The sequence below is a fragment of the Carassius carassius genome, chromosome 19 (genome assembly GCF_963082965.1).
Source record: "Carassius carassius chromosome 19, fCarCar2.1, whole genome shotgun sequence".
Taxonomy (NCBI): Eukaryota; Metazoa; Chordata; class Actinopteri; order Cypriniformes; family Cyprinidae; genus Carassius; species Carassius carassius.
In genome coordinates this window covers 15,309,254-15,326,408 of record NC_081773.1, presented here as the reverse complement: position 1 = coordinate 15,326,408, position 17,155 = coordinate 15,309,254, and the positions used below count along the sequence as shown (strand labels likewise).

General features: G+C 37.1%; 1 protein-coding gene across 5 annotated transcripts in view; it reads right to left on the bottom strand.

The window, feature by feature from the left end:
- Nucleotides 1-17,155, bottom strand: part of acvr2aa (activin A receptor type 2Aa) — a 46,621-nt gene that overhangs the window by 9,851 nt on the left and 19,615 nt on the right. For 3 of the 5 annotated variants that reach the window (XR_009422424.1, XM_059499951.1, XM_059499953.1), the window contains exons 4-5: nt 9,692-9,846; nt 3,325-3,348 (exon numbers count right to left, since the gene is read on the bottom strand). Coding sequence is in view for 4 of the 5 variants with exons in the window: in XM_059499951.1 (XP_059355934.1) it covers nt 3,325-3,348; nt 9,692-9,846 (179 nt within the window). In the remaining variant the exon portion in view is untranslated. The remainder of the gene's footprint in view (nt 1-3,324; nt 3,349-9,691; nt 9,847-17,155) is intronic. The other 2 variants (XM_059499954.1, XM_059499952.1) reach the window with 1 other exon arrangement.

The window sequence follows — 17,155 nt, the reverse complement described above, 5'->3', positions numbered from 1 at the left end:
TTGATGCGAAATGAGGGAGAATGGACGTACAGGGGGGACTGAGTTCCTGAGGGGGACATAAAAATAAAAAGTAAAAAATAAAAAAACTTCAGCCTGACCCTGACTTTACACACCTATACACCCACACGGGTCAGGGTCATGTTTACTTTTCCATTTGCCTAAACGTCAGTCACTAAGCAGACACCAGTCATAAACATGAAGACAAAAGGTCTAACGGGAAGTGTTTGCCCTTGGGGCAGCAGCCGTGGATGGAGGCACAGACTGACATTTTTAAAGCATTCCTTTTTTAAAATAGAGAAAAAGAAAAACAACACAGGTAATTTAAGAGGGCTATCCGTCTACCCAGACGCCTGTGGCAAATATAGTATGTCAGAGTGCAGGTTACTGGAGTTGTTTGGTTTATTCAGTGCCTGAAAATAAAGAGAACAGTGGTACAAGTCCAGTGGAGAGAATTGATTTGCATATGACTTTCCATTCATTACAAGTATTTCTTCATACCACTGATGCCCTTAATTCTCATTTCTCAGCCTATACTCTGAATAACTGGTTTGAAAAGAAAAAAAATAAAAAATTAAAGGACTTGGCTTTCCATATTTTGTGATATGTCAAATACCTTCAATTCAGATGTATTCATTGATGGACATTTTATATTGATTCATGTCTGTATAGTTTTTAATTCATTGAATAAATTAACTTAAAAATATATATATATATATTTGTGGGCTTTTGATCTCTCGTGAATTATTTACATACAGTAATTCATTTGGAAGGCACATTTAGACCAAAGCAATACACAACAGTTTGCTGTAACAAATGGAAGCATAGGCAGCATATATACAATGTAATACAGAGCTAAATCCTTGCAGAGCTAAATGGACTTCTTAGTGTCAGAGTGTTTCTTATCAGTACTGGCACACAGGTGGATAAAAGCATCAATGTGATGTTTTGTATTAAACCTTCAGGATGGACTAAATCTCAAGAGGAATCAGGCAACAATCTTTGGCTCCAGAAACACTGAATGACCAGTTGATTTCCTTTACTTGGTCTTGGCTGCCCAACATTACTGCTCAAACACCCTCTGGGAACACAAAGCGATTTAAAAAGGTTTTAAAATGGCAATATCTTACACTTCTGCAGCATTTTATTTCCCCCTGAGATCCACTCACAATGTTAGTGAAGGTTTCCTGGTCTAAAAGTTAAATGTCCTGGTCTTAATTCAGTTTTTCCTGACCATTTTCAGTTTTTTTTTCTAGCCCCAAGAAAACAGGCTGCTTTAACCGTTAGTGTGATCTGGAAAATTATTTCTGAGAAAAAAAACCACTGTATAATCACTATACCACTCTATTACTTGCTGGGAGGGAAAAATCCAGTTTTACATAACATGACCCTTTAAAAGGGGTCATATGATGCTTCTAAAAACAAAATTAGTTGGTGTATTTGTTGTAATGTAATGTGTTTATGCCGTTTGAGGTTAAAAAACACATTATTTTCCAAATAATGCACTAGACATGGGCCGATTACCGGTTTCAAGGTATACCGCGATATGAAAATGTCACGTTTTCTAAACCACTTATATTTTTCATTATACCGTTCCTGTGGTATGCACTGTTTTCCATGTCTCCTCTGAGACTGAAAGAGTAGGAATCCCTCAGGCTGAGTGCAGTGTAGAGAGTAACACTGACCCCTCCTTCTCCTGTTGGTGCAAGCGAGCAGTCAGTCACGTGTGTGTAGGATGGCCGAACTTAAGGAGCTGCCCCCAACTCAAGGCCCGGGTACACTTCACATTCAGCATTCCTTTCCATCTCACGCACAGCCGTGTCTGCACAGCTTTCAAAAGTATACTCAACTGTAGATGAGCAAGGACAGATGAGCTCAATACATGCACAGTACCATGGGGTGCACGGCTGTCCGCAAGCCCTCTTGATGTTGAAAATAACAATGCCGATTGTGCGCGGGCAGCCGAAAAATACTTTGGCCTTTAAGCGATCAGCAACCGAAAGTTTTTTTGAATTATTGCAACTCTCTGTTCTGGACTTGCACAATGTCATTTATGTGATAATATGAAGTCTATTAATAGAGTGTTCTATTTTTGCAGCCTTTGTGCAACAGACGCATTGCAGGCTACTGGTTCAAGAAACAGTCCTCATCCTCCATAAAATGCATAGCACACATCTGAATATTTGAATTGGACTGTTCTGGAACAGTGTTGACATACAACTTAACCACTAATTTCTAGTCGTGTCCTCTTTTGGAAGGCTAAACAAGTAGTTTCACTTTCACAAACGAAACACACAGCGTCTCCATTACATGGCAGTGGTGGCAACAGAGAGAATAAAAGTTACGCCTTCTTACTTTGCTTGAACATTTGGGCAGTGTTATGCAAATCTTCCTACATAGTGACGTAGACGTGGGGGCGTGTCAGAACGAGCCGTTTTAGGGGGGTGTGGACAAGTCTTAACTATTATATCTCTTTGGATTTGAGACTTTAGTTTTCGCAACTTTACAGATCTTCGTTATGCACCAAGAGCTTGTAACACTCCAGAGAGAAAGGACATTTTTAAATCGCTTCATATGACCTCTTTAAAACTAGCAAGGAATTTTTCTATTTTGCTGTTGTAGATTTATTTAGCTCGTTGACGAACATCTGTCAAGAAGCACATTCAAGCAAATGTAAATACTGCTCAGGACTCATCAGGGAATAATATTAGTTCATTCCAGTTTTTAAGAGCTTTGTCTCTCTGGCCAAAACTTCAAATGAGTGCTGCAGAGACCCACAGCCTCACATCTTTCAAAGGTATCAAACCACTAATTTGTCATGTCTATTTTGTGTGTGCTGAAATGTAGAATGTCCAAGGGATGACACTGATGCAATATGACACTTTGCCATGAATCTTTCAATATTATGGCAAATTTTTTATAGGTCAAGTACAATAAAAGCACTTTAAGCTGTTCCCCATTCCCACATTCATAACATTCTTCATTGCATACATTTGCTGCATGCTTGGAGACGTGCATTTTTAACCTTAGTACTGCCATTTTTCCATGCATCTAAATTAAGGGATCTATGCCTAAATCCCCTGAATCAGAGAGGATTTCGTTTTTGTTATCCGTGCACTGAAAGTCAGAACATCACAGATTGATGAGGCAATGTGCAGGGGTAATCGCAAAATAAAATCAGTGGGATATTATAGGAAAATGTGCTAACAAAAACAAAGGGGAGCTTTTGATAGCAATGAAAAAAAAAAAAGGTTTAAAATGAGGTTCCAACATAATCTTGAAAAAAAATAAAAAATAAAATAGATGAACGAATCAGGCTTCTCTTACCTCTATCATTATATGAAAGGCGTGCTAGTTGAGGAAGGAAAGAGGAAATCAAGTGTTAGTTTTAGTTTAACGTATATGAGATGGAAAGATGTGATGGGGAATTTAACGATCTCTTAAAGAGGAAATAAATGTGTGTAACTATTTCTGTAGGAACTTTCACTTGCTGGCCAACACAATACAATTTTACAGGTTAACCCAATTACGTCTGTCCAAAAGATTTAACATTTATGTCTACTCAAAAGATAGGAACACTACTTTGTTTTTTATATATACTTTAATCTTTTTTTTTTCTCAAGGTGAAATACTTTTTTTCCGATTAAACATCTTGCCTTATGTTTTTTTTATTTTAGCTTGTCTGTGATTTTAACATTGTGTAAGTGAATTTAACCGCAAAGAATGAACATTCAGCCCCAAGGACACCACTCAACAGTTGCCATTTATACCTGAGGCCAAATCTGTATGTTACAGCAACTGCCAGACTTGTACAAGTTTCTGAGAGACTTTACCAAATAAAATTCTCAACTAGGATTAATTCAGAATATTTAAAAAGAAAACACAACAATTCAAAGTACAGCGTTCAAAGCAAAAATTGCAAGAAAATCGGGCATAAATTGTTACCATACAGTAAGTAAAAACGATCTGCATTCCTATTCATAGATACTATATAGTATTGTACTCATGTTAGACAACCAGCACAGGAACCGGAACAAAATAACAATAAGAAAATAGTGTTTTCAGAGCTGTGGCGCAGCAGTTTGCACATCTTCCCTCTCTATATACCAAAACATTTCCTGTCTAATGCAATAAACAGAAACACAAAGAATAAAAAAGTGAGTAAAAATAAAAACGGTGATTTAAATAAAGCTAGATGTGGAATGAGTTTAGGCACATGCATAAGAGCTAATATAATATAATATAATATAATATAATATAATATAATATAATATAATATAATATAATATAATATAATATAATATAATATAATATAATATAATATAATATAATATAATATAATATAATGATACACACACACACACGCACACACGCGCACACGCGCACACACGCACACACGCACACACACACACACACAGACACACAGACACACAGACACACAGACACACAGACACACAGACACATACACACACACACATACATACATACATAAGGAAATTCTGCATGCGTGCTGCAGCCTGAAAGCCCTTTTCTTCCAGAAACAAAAAATTCCCATCCTCACAGTGAAGGCAAGCATTAATGCAGTTAAAGCACACTGTGCTCTCTCTCCTGAGGGGCATGTTAGGTCTTGGGTCCTCGTAGAAAACCGTTAAATAATCAAGAAGCTACTCTCTGCTTTCTAAATGATATGAGACTCTATATAAGTGGAGGCTGGGAGCCAAATGTTTCAAAAGACGACATTATTTTTAACTACATGCTTTAAAACGGCCTGAGAATTGATGGGGAAACATTTCAATCAGAGCTATACAAAATAATGTTGCTAACAGTTGCTAAGGGCATCATAAAATTATTCTCATCTATGTTGATAAAGTGCCCAATGCAAATGCACACAGCAACCACCATCAGGCCACCAAGCACAGTTAAAGATTGGCCGATCTAAATGAGATGTTTCATGTATTTCCGGCTAGCAGTGTAAATGTTTATAAAGATCATATCAGTTACTAAAAGAACAAACTGCTTAAGTTACAGGAAGACAAGAGCGGAGGCGAGGCTTTAACCAAATAAAAAGAGCAAACCGTAATAAATACAAAGTCAGGCAGCTCTCACGTTACTTATATTTAGCTTGAGCTGTACAAATAAGTTGTTTAGCTCATCTAGCTTAGCACTGCACACTAGAAAGAAAGGTTATATCACAAATGTATCAACCACCCTGTAATAATAGCTCCTCTGAAAATGAGCAAGCTTTTGGCCAGTAATGGTTTCATCATTGAAGAAGAAACAACTAAAGCCTTTTTCTGCACTCAAATGTCTTAGTCGAATGAAATTACATTTCTAAGCATTTCAAAACTAGCAGATTTCTTTGTGGCACCTTGTGAAATGCCACATATCCTGTCAACATGTTACAAAATCATTTCTGGCAATCGTGCAATGTTTGTGACACAGTAGAGGAACAGCTAGAGCCAAAATTGGAGAGAATTTATCAATCCAAACAAAGTACATTAGCATATAAACTACCATTTAAAGGATTGGGGCCAGTACAATTATTTTGCTCACTAAGACTGCATTTATCGTACTGTAAAAAATACAGTTAAAACAGTAATATAATTACAATTTAAAATTACTGTTTTATATTTTAATTTATGGTATAATGTAATGGCAAAGCTAAATTTTCAGCAGCATTTACTCTAGTCTCCAGAGTTACATGATCCTTCAGAAACCATTCTAATGCATTTTCCCCCCTTTTCTTTAATTTTTCAAGATACTTTGATGAAGAGCAAGTTCAAAACAGAACAAAACGTCACTTTTGACCAGTTTAATGTGTCCCTGCTAAATGAAAGTATTAATTCCTTTCAAAACAATAATAACTATAATATAAATAAAAATAAATAATAACAAAATAAAATGTTCTCTTGCTCCAAAACGACTTTCTTTTTCACCAAACCCCCCATGTTTTCATATCTCCTGCCCAACAACCTGTCTACCATTTTTCTAGTTGATATACCATTAGAGAAGGTGCAAATACAGTTTTATATTAATGTAGAATAGAATTAACTACTACATAGTGTTGTAGTAGTCCCTGAGGCCTTCTGACAACTGTATTAAGAGCTAATAAAGTTCCCTACATATCAAAAACAAGTTTGGGCTGATCATGATACTCTATATCAGCAGCGCTTTGGGGTGGTTCATCTGTCAGATCTGGCCTACATAACACTGAAACTCAATCGGGGAATTCCAAATGCTCACCTGACACTAAGGTAGGGGAAGTAGATATGACAAAAATATCACATTTTTTTATTTTTAGGAATTTTATCACGATTCTTTGTCATGTGGATTTTACTATTTGGTCTGAGCAGTACAGCCAAACTAATTTCCCTATTTTAAAAACAAAGCCTTACAAGGTAACAAAATATATATTTAGAAAAGAATGGCAGATATTTAGGCCGATGATTTTGGGTTGGATATAACATGTTACTGTAATTTAATTATCTTTCCTGGTAACGCAGTAAAGTAATGCATTACATTTTAAATTTATGTTATTTGATTACATTTACTTATGCCATTAAAATTACATTACTTAAGTTACAAATTGAGTGTTAAAAATTATGAAGTAAAAATCATGTATCAGTATGCCCTTTAATAAACCACTGGAGAATGTGAGCTAAACTGCAGACGAGTCCTACAACATTTAGATGCAACGAACGGTCATATTTCAATTCATATGAATGATATTTCAAAATGTTGCACTCAAAATATTTTAGTCTGGCATTATAGTTTGGGAAAATTTCAACAAGTGAATGTGTACAAGTTTAGTCCTTTGGATGAGACGTTAAACCGAGGTCCTGACTCTCTGTGGTCATTAAAAATCCCAGGATGTCTTTCGAAAAGAGTAGAGGTGTGACCACCTGGTGTGACCAGGTGCATGCTGCACACTGGTGGTGGATGAGGAGATACCCCCAGACTATGTAAAGCGCTTTGAGTACCTAGAAAAGCGCTATATAAATGTAATGAATCATTATTATTATTATTATGTCACAGTAACTCTAATATAAGTGAAAATAAATGACTCATTAGAATGAGATCATCTGCTGCATTAAGCTGCGTCGGCACCACAATTCAAGGATTATTCCTCAAAGAATGTCTTCTTCCAAAAACGAAAAGTAGACGAGACGAACTTGAATCTTTCTTTGTATATGAAGGTGGTGTTGACATTTACATGTGCACACATCTCAAGTCTGGGTTCGCGTAGATGATTATCTTATAGCGTGCAATGTGCACGGGCACATTATAGGTGAGCTCAGACGGGAAAGACTGTACCTCGTTTTGGTTTCATATGGATTATTTTATCAAAGAATATTTGTTGACACTTCAAGCTTTCTTTAGATATACTGTATTTCTCAGGTCATTTTCATTCATTTTATGTACGTTTATGTACACTTTGTGTGTTTTTAAAAGTATAACTTAGTTAATTAATGAAGAAAACGTAGTTCAGGAATCAGTTGCTATTTGAAAGGCTTTTTAGTGCGTGCAAACCTCCGTATGTCTGCGCTCAAAAAAATCTCATGTGAGAACATCACATGAATGTACTGTTTAACCAGCAAGGCTTTAAAATGCATGCAAATAATGTACTTTTGTGATATCAAATAAGTGCAGTATCCCGTAACGTTGAGTTAACATTTGATGTAAATATATAGTATATTGGAATTAGAGGTCTAATATTATCTTATACTATCTAATAGGACCCATCTAATATTTCAAAAGCTGGACCCGGAGCCGTGTAGATCCGAGAAATGCCTACCCGGACCCAACCTGGGCCTGTCTATTATTTGAAAGCTGGACCCGAACCCGCCGGGAAGACACAGGCCCGACTGGACCCGAGAGTCACATATTCCACCTTAAATTGCTATTACAAGTCAATAAACCTGTTGCAAAAAATACATTTTTTTGTTTTACCTAATTTAAAGAGCCGTAGTCTCTCTTCCATGTACCTGACCGCCTGTGATGCATTACAATCCTCTGACAAGAAAGTTATCAATGTTATTCCTCTCGTTATTCCAAGTCCAAGCTTAATCCACACATTATTTCAGCTTCAAAAGTCCACTTGATGTCACGGTGACGGATCACAAATGCAACTGTGCACATGTACATTCTGACTCGAGTTAACTTGCATAATAATGTCGACTGTTTGCCCTTTTTAACGATTACTCGTTCAGTGCCATGGTCGCTGACGTTATTTGCTAACATCTCTGTGCTCTCTGCTCTGCGTCAAGTCTGAATCTAACCAATAAAACTTTAAGATTAAACGGTTAATTTATATTATTATAAAAATGGGAGAAAATGTAAAGCGTGGTTTGGCGGTCGAAGTGTCCCTCAATGGTTGCCATAGAAACATGAAATGCGCTCGAGACTGCACATGCGTGCTAGCTGGATCAATCTAAAATATGCTTTAACGCAATTTGAGCGCCATTGAAAACATTCATGTGACAGTTCACCTCAGATTTTGTTGCTGATTTGAAATATATTAAATATTAGTGTGTCAAGTCTGCAAGCATTATCACCATGTGTGCACTTGCATTAACTCTGCTTCTAACGGCAGAGAGAGAGAGAGAGAGAGAGAGAGAGAGAGAGAGAGAGAGAGAGAGAGAGAGAGAGAGAGAGAGAGAGAGAGAGAGAGAGAGAGATATCGCATTTTTTTGGCTCACTCTTTACTTTTCCTAATGTTACAAGTTGCAAGTTACAAAAAACACAAGCAGTGTTTGATCACGGCCAGGTGTTCTCCGAGTCCGATGTCTCCGATCGCACGGGTATTACACACAATCTTAAACAGACCCGGGACCCGAGGTAATAAACTCAGACCCGACCCGGACCTGGCTGATCATTTAAAATATAGACCCGAACCCGTACGGGTCCCGGGTCGACGGGTCTCGGCTGCACTGTGTAGACCTCTAATTGGAAGGTCCCAGAACTGCATCTGACAGAATGTGCACAGTAGCACGATACCACAATATTTTTTCAAAAGCAGGTGGTCGATACAATTTTCTCACCCACAGTAAAAAATTTGTCATACCGCACACCCTTACACTAAGGTAACCCTTTGTGTTACCACACAGACCATATAAGCCCAGCACACATAAATGCATTTGCTCTGAGCTGCTAAAGATAAAATGATTTTGTTTCACTCTGACCCAGCAGTTCAGATTTTGACTTGACTAGCTAAATCTATAAAGATCTATTGTGTAATTCAGAAGAAGATGTGAATCTCAACACTAGTCAAACACAGGGGTAAAGGTCACCTGATTGCTCATGTCTTGTGTTATGTCAGCTCTGTTATATTGTCTTTCTGGTGGGAGAGGAGGGCACTGAAACACAACTGTGTCCTGACAGATCTAGTTTGATTTCAGCTGACAGCATGTTTGAACTTTAGTAAGTGTGACATTGAGCACACTAGATCCCTGAAATCACTGTCATTCACATCAACTGCAGGTGATGCACGGGGGAAATAACAGCTCACAGTAGCACCGTTTCTAGTGGCATGGAAATGTTCTGATACATTGAAACTCAAGAGCTACAGTGATAAGAGCAGATGACTGTGCTGCATGTGATATTAATGTTTCACTTCAAAATATGGGAATACTTCTCTTATTTTACTAAAAGTGAATCAAAATACATGCATCATACAGTCGAGATATCAATTTACCTGGGTAGGCACCAGTACAGGTGGATACGCCAGCTTGTGATGTCGATACATCCAGAAGGAGAGGAGGACAATGGCCGTGATGCCCATGATGGGCACAATGGAGCACAGAAGGGTACTGAACAGTGGTGGCTTCTGGGTGAAGGGGTTAGATGTTGCTAGGGAGAGAAGAAGAATGAGAGAGTTCAGTACTGATCAGCACTTTTTATTAGGTGCACAATACAATATTCCTCAAAAGTTTGGGGTTGGTAATATTTTTTACGAAGTCTCTTTGCTCACTAAAGCTGCATTTAGTGGAACAAAATACAGTAAAAACAGTACTGCTGTGAAATAATATTACAACTTATAATTTAAAAAAAAAATCTCTTTTAATATATTTGAATATATAATTAATTCCTGTGATGGCAAAACTACATTTTCAGCAATCATGCATGCATGACATGAAATTATCCTTCAGAAATCATTCTAATATGCTTATTTGGTACAAACGTAACATTTCTCATTATTAATGTTGAAAACAGTTGAACTGCTAAATATTTTTGTATTTTTCTCAGATGAATAGAAAGTCAGGAGTGGTTAAAAAATATTTACTGTACCTTTTAAAGAAAAAAATAATAACTTGTTTTATTATTTGTTTTATTTATTATTGTAAATAAATCAAACAAATAAGTAAACATTTTGAAGGATTTCTCACATATGCATATGAAAGTTTTCATGTTCTGAAACCAAACTCTTCTCATATATATATATATATATATATATTAGGGCTGTATCTTTTTATTCGATATTCGAATATGCATTCGAACATGATGTGAAATATCCATAATAGAGAATGTAGCGCATTATTTACAGTCTATGATTAGACCGTTTGATTTTTATTTTATTCTTTGCCATCTTATCCAGTAGAGGGCAGTCTAGAAATATTGTAGCGTAGGCCCATGACCAAATCAAGCGAATAAGAGCTAGTAGCCAGGCACGTCTGTGCGCTCCGAACGCGTGTTCTCCACCGCGAGGTTAATTTTATCAGGCACAACAAGCTCTTAATTATCAGTCCAGAAATATTGTAATTTCACACTATTAAAATCACATTATTACGATCTCTATTGGCTTAAAAAGTGACATGAATGTGAAAAGAGATGACATCAGCATTTGACAGAATGACTTCAGCTCGCATTAGCATTACAAAGCAGAACCTCAAATGAGAGTTTGCTCCCAATTCCCTCAAGAGGAGTCTAGCACACACCTTCTATACATTGCATTAACGAGATACAAGGTGTATGTGGAAAATCTCTCACTGCATACTTATTTTATGTCCCACACCTTTTGAACTTGCTAATTGCATTTCTTTCACAGCAGCCTTTAAATAAGGTTGGTTTGATTCCCTGAAGGCTGCTGACAGATCCTGCCTTATGCAAACAGCTCTATTCCAATGCACATGCTACTATGCAAATTCCTGTTAAGAGCGGTTCAACGGAACTGCACGGGTGTGTGTTTGAGGGAGAATAGCATGCATGCTTAGTCAGTGTGCACACGGTGACCCTCGGTTTCTCTGCATCTAGTGCCAGAGATTGGATTGGGCCATGGCTGCTGGCCAGAGATGCAGCGATCCCTTGCTCGTATGTTATGGCAGAGCATTTCCCATTCACCCGGACTGACCACAGGGCCATGTGTGCGACCCACCCGGTCGAACTTCAGCTGTACCAGTATTAGCTTCGGTCCAGCAGAGAGAGATCTCATTCATGATGCCATTTTTTCTCTCTCGTGCCAAATATGGACTTGGAATTGGGTTAAGGACTCTGGATTAATCCACAAGCACATGGAAAAAAAAAAACATATCCACCCCCAACAAACCAACTCTCATCCGACCTTACTCCACCCTTCCCCCACTCAGCAGGCAAAACGGTCACACGCAGCCGTGGGGCATGAAAGTACCTGGTCACAAGGTCACAAATAGCATACAGCTCCATGCTCGCAGAAAGCGAATTCTGAGAAACTCCAGTGTGCTTTGTGCAACTCTTCATGTCCCTGTGGGTTTTTGCATTTCATATCAAGATCGTTCCATATGGAGTGAGTCAGTGCTGGAAATAGACCCATTACATAAGCATGAGTGAGGACCCCATCCCCCCACCCACCTCCTCTGCTACTGAAGTACTGAAGACTCTTCTACCCACCGCATTTTCAAATGATACCGACAGTTGTAGTATCAAAACTCATCAGGCAGAGCGCAACCAGTACGCAACTAAATTGGGCCATGTTTTCAAGAGATCGCAGGCAGATAATAAATCACGATTGCTGAAATGTACAACTACCCCCCTGCAGGGAGCTGAGAGCACTGGGCCAGTAGATTAGAACTGCTGGGTCTGTATTCGGCAACATGCCTCCATCCCTCATTTAGTTAAGAGGATGTTGCTGTCAGTGTTTACTCAGAAGAGATAAAGCAACCAGATCAGCTTCGGTAATCTAAAAGACACAGTCATCTCTGGGGCTGCGAGAGAACGTTACGCTGTTGAAAGCCCAAAGACAGCAAAGCTAACCGATGTCTTCTATATGATATGCGCCACGATCTTCTAAACGTTTCATTTAAAGGCCAAACAGCTCTGAGTTAGCAAATTACAGAATCGCTCAATATAGATGGCGGTTCAGAAGCCATGCTCATGTTCAGTTAATTTATTTTGAGGATCTACTGCAGCGGATGAAGATGGTTCAAAATCTGTAATGTTATGCAAAGACATTTCAGAAGAGTGACATTTCTGAAGTACTGCTATTTATTCAATCACTCCGTTCCCAAACACTAATACAAATTCATCATTACAGCTGATTCAGCCTTACAATATGGCTTAACGATGCGAAACAAAATAGTAGTAGGCCTACTTTTTGTAAAGTATAAAGTTGTCTTCCATTTTTATGTACAACAAAACTGATGGGATCGTATGGTTTACTTAAAGGTAAGAATTATAACAATAAAAAAAAGAAAAAAAAGCATCTAAAACACCTAGCAAACATTCTGATAACTTTTACAGCTATTCCATGATTATTTAAAAAAAGATATTGAATACAAGCCAATGTACAGAGTAATTAACAGAGCTTTTGTCAGTAGTGATTTGGTGGCTGGGTCAAGATAAGAAGAAATACAGAATTATCTGAACAAAATGAATGAAAAACTCCAAGTCCCTAACATTTTTTGCTTAAAATCAATCTGTAGTTTGATATTTCTGAATCAATTGTTAAATTCAAGGTAAAACTATAGAAAGAAGGCACAATGATCTAACAGGAACATCTATTCAAAAGCTAAATTGCACACCCGTGAGATACTATCAAACTCAATAGCTCACAGAAACTATACCTTATCAATGTCACTTTCTTAGAAGGATACTGAAAACAAGCAGAACCAATTTCAGCTGCAATATTCCACCAGGAAATAATAATGTATAAAAATGTATAATAATAATAATAAAAATTTACACCATAACACTTTAGAAAACCAGTACCTAAACACCCAGTTTATTTAATACAAACATCATAACATTGATATGTTATGATGTTTTGCTAAATGCATAAAGGATGTTAAATATCATAACACTCAGTAATAGAGAAAGTGCATACACTGAAAGTGGTCTTCCTAATGTGCATGTTTAAATTAAAGTTTTTCATTAAAGATTTAAGTTCATAAATAACATGCACACAACACTGATGTACAGACACTACATGCACTGAACAGTTACATAACAAATATGCATAAAAGTTGCTATACAAATAATTCAGGAAAGGAAACGCATAAACAACAACAACAAAAACAACAATACAATGGAGAGGAAAAAGCAGTGAGCCTGTTATGATTTTTGACATGAACAGTCAAGAAAAACATCCAAGAGGTTCTTTGAGGTAATTGATGATAGGGCTGGGCGATATGTCAAAAATGTCTCATCGATAATCAGCTCTAAAAATAATGCGATATCCAATAATATTGTCTACCTTAGTTCCACCTCCACCACGCCCCGCCCCCGCTGAGACAACATTGCTGACATGCAATGTTCAGTTTGGTCTTAATTATTGCCACCATGTTTGGTTTTACTTTTCTTAGTTTGTGTTTAAACCAACAGAAAAAAGAGCTTTGCTGTTATTTTTGGTGTTGCTAATAATTTCCACTCTGTTCTTATCAAATTTGTGTTTGAAATGAAGTTAGTTTTATGAGGAGAACTGTTGAGGATAAATAATACAACCCAATTATAAATTCATCATAGGGCTGGACGATTAATCGAAAAGTAATCAAAACCGAAATCCAGAACCTCTAACCGACGTAATTTTCCCATGTCGGTTATTTCGTTTTTTTAATCCTGTTAATAAAAACAATGACACTTATATTGTCATCGCATCTCGTGTATAATTTAACGTATAATTTGACCATCCGCGCACCGTCCGCATTATGTAATTTTCGTCATCAAGAGGGCTCGCGGACAGCCGCTAGTTGTCAGCGCTGTCCTGTGATTTATCACTAAAATAGCTTAGAATCTCAAAACTTATTATAGCATATTTTTCTACTTTTGAAGGAACTAGGCTATTTACTACCCACAGCTTCACAATAATAGAGACGGTATGACTAATTCACACATGCAATCACTCTTACTGGTACTGTGCTAATTTATCTTTATCTGATCTTTATTTCTTACACCGAGCAATAATCTGTAAGAAATGTTACAAACATAGATAAAATAACTGCTGATAGTGAGCTATGATGTCAGATCGCTCTTTCAATAGGAAAAATGTCTCACCTTTAATAGTCAATCATATTTACAGTACAAACCTTGTCAGTGAACTATGAGGGCAAAAAAAACAAAACAGAAACAAAATAATCGTTCATTAATCGTAATCGTGGTAAAATTTTCAATTAATCGAGGTTTTGATTTTACGCCATAATCGTCCAGCCCTAATTCATCATGGAATAGTTGGTAGGGCTGGACCAGATTATTAGATTATTCGGTGGGTTGGCATTTGATTTTCAATTTAGATTTTTTTTTTTTCAACACCTGGCATCCCCTGCGAAACAGTTCTCATTCACACTTGAATATGAACGTCGTGTATGACATGATTCATTTCATCTGGAAAAGAAGAAAAAAATGCCGAAGACCTCAGCTGTGTGGGAGCACTTTAAATTAAGTGAGGACAAGACAAAGGCAGTGTGCCAAAGATGCCTGGCCTATAACAACAGCACATTAAGTTTGAAAAAACAAGTTCTGTAAGTAGCATGCCTTTAGTATAGTGTTGTATATTGCCATGTTAATCAGTAATTTTACACGTAATAAAAACGTGCACTTAATTTGCTTGAAAAATACTTGCGAATACGGCAGTCATAAAAAAACTAACTAGTAGCCCAGCCTAATAATAATTTGTCTATATTAAAAGTATTGCTCTTAACAGACCTGTGTGTTTTGTATCACAAGTGCAGTGTCCGTTTTCGGAACATAAGCCCTACCTGCATGAGGTACGATGCTTTCAGCTCGCGCTGTTCCGTAGTTTATTAAAATTTTATTAATTCTGAACGTGACGGGTGTCCATATTGCACCATATGCAACACTGCACTCAACTCAACTGCTATGCGAGAAGTCGATTGGATAGCGGTTCTCGACATAATAAAAATTGAAACAGACAGACAGACACAGAGAGATACCTGCATTTATTACACAGTGTCTACACACATTTTGTCATGGCACGGCATCCGGTGTAGACACGGTGTTGATAGAAGAATATGTTTAGCCCCCTCCTTCCGAAGCTCGAATATTCGGTGTTGATTACTACAGAAGTTTCAAAGCTAAATAAAAATGGTATCTAGGTATTCTAGGTAGCCCTAGAAGTTGTACATTCTGGCAGTGATTGTAAGAATGATAAACGCATGCTGATGTCATATAATGTCTTGAATAAAATATGCCTATTTTCTGATGTTTTGCTTTCTTTTTGGCATTATCGCCCGTATAGACACATTTCACTATGGTAAGTTTCATTTCCTTAATTATAACAATAGCAGCGCGGTTTTTAAACTTGTAATCAAGCTATAATGTATTTCGATATTTATCATTTATGACTAAAATCATGCAGGGGTTAAAAACTACCGTATTTTCCGCACTATTAGGCGCACCGGATTATAGGCACACCTTCAATTAATGGCCTATTTTAGAACTGTTTTCATATATAGGGCGCACCGGATTATAAGGCGCATAGAATAGAAGATACTGCAGTCAAACGTTTGACTGGGTTTGCGTTATGCATCCACTAGATGGAGCTGTGCTAAGGGGAATGTCAACATTATGACAGAGTGCCTTGATCCATATATAAAGCGCTCCGGATTTATAAGACACACTGTCGATTTTTGAGAAAATTAAAGGCTTTTAAGTGCACCTTATAGTGCAGAAAATTTCGATTATATTTCGATTAACAATTACATGGTATAAAAAAAAACTAAAAATATCGCACTGAAATGTGCTGAAGGAATTTGCATATTTCAATTAAACCTGTCATGTTTGTGGTTTTTCAAGTCTGTTTTAATACATTTTCAGAAACACGTGCAGTGCTACTATGTCTTTTTTCATTTTCAACTGCAGATCATAATAGAATGGGCCTATACCTATATAAATAAGGATAAATTATATTGGAACGCATTTCCAAAATAAATCGCATACAGAGATGCACGTTGCCATTACAGTAGTCAGTGCCAAACAACATGTAAATTAAGGTTACAAAAGTGATTAAGATCAGTGAGGATTTTCTTTTCTTTTGTTGTTTGATTAACATTAATGACTGACGGCAGCGGCTGCTGTCAACGCACGGATCCTATACACCCTTGTTTTCTTAACTCTTTACGTTCACTAAAGACATAACCGATTGTTTTTAAGGGATGTTTCTGTGTGTATTTGTTCATTTAAATGTGTAGAATGTGAAAGAGAGCTCAGTCCAGTGTTCATCTATATGAGGCATGCGCTGTGTGTGTTGTGTGTGTGTGTGTGAAAACAGAGCTCACTTCTGTACTTGTGCGCTGTTTTCTATTTCATCTTCTTGAAGTTGAATCTTTTGAAATCACAATAAATGTGCATACAGAAATCGAGAAGCAGAATCGAAACGTAGTTTTATAACAAGTCATTTGACTCCTGACCTTAAGCATCTGAGCTGATTTCAGAAAATTGGAATAGCTTTTTGATTTTCTAATTATTTCATTCTTGCACGCAAAAAGACCTCTGTAGTGACTATGGGGCTACGTAAAATATTTTTTCTAACTTACTAGGTTTATCATATGTCTTTTTTTCCCCCAATAATGTTGATAATCGTCTGTTACCTAACTGCTGACATCGCTATACTTATGAGACATCGTCAATATATGAAAATATCATCATATCGCCCAGCCCTAATTGATGATTTTGATAACGAGGTTATGAGGAAATACTGGTTATGAGGAGACAAAGACATAAAGGAGGGTTTCAC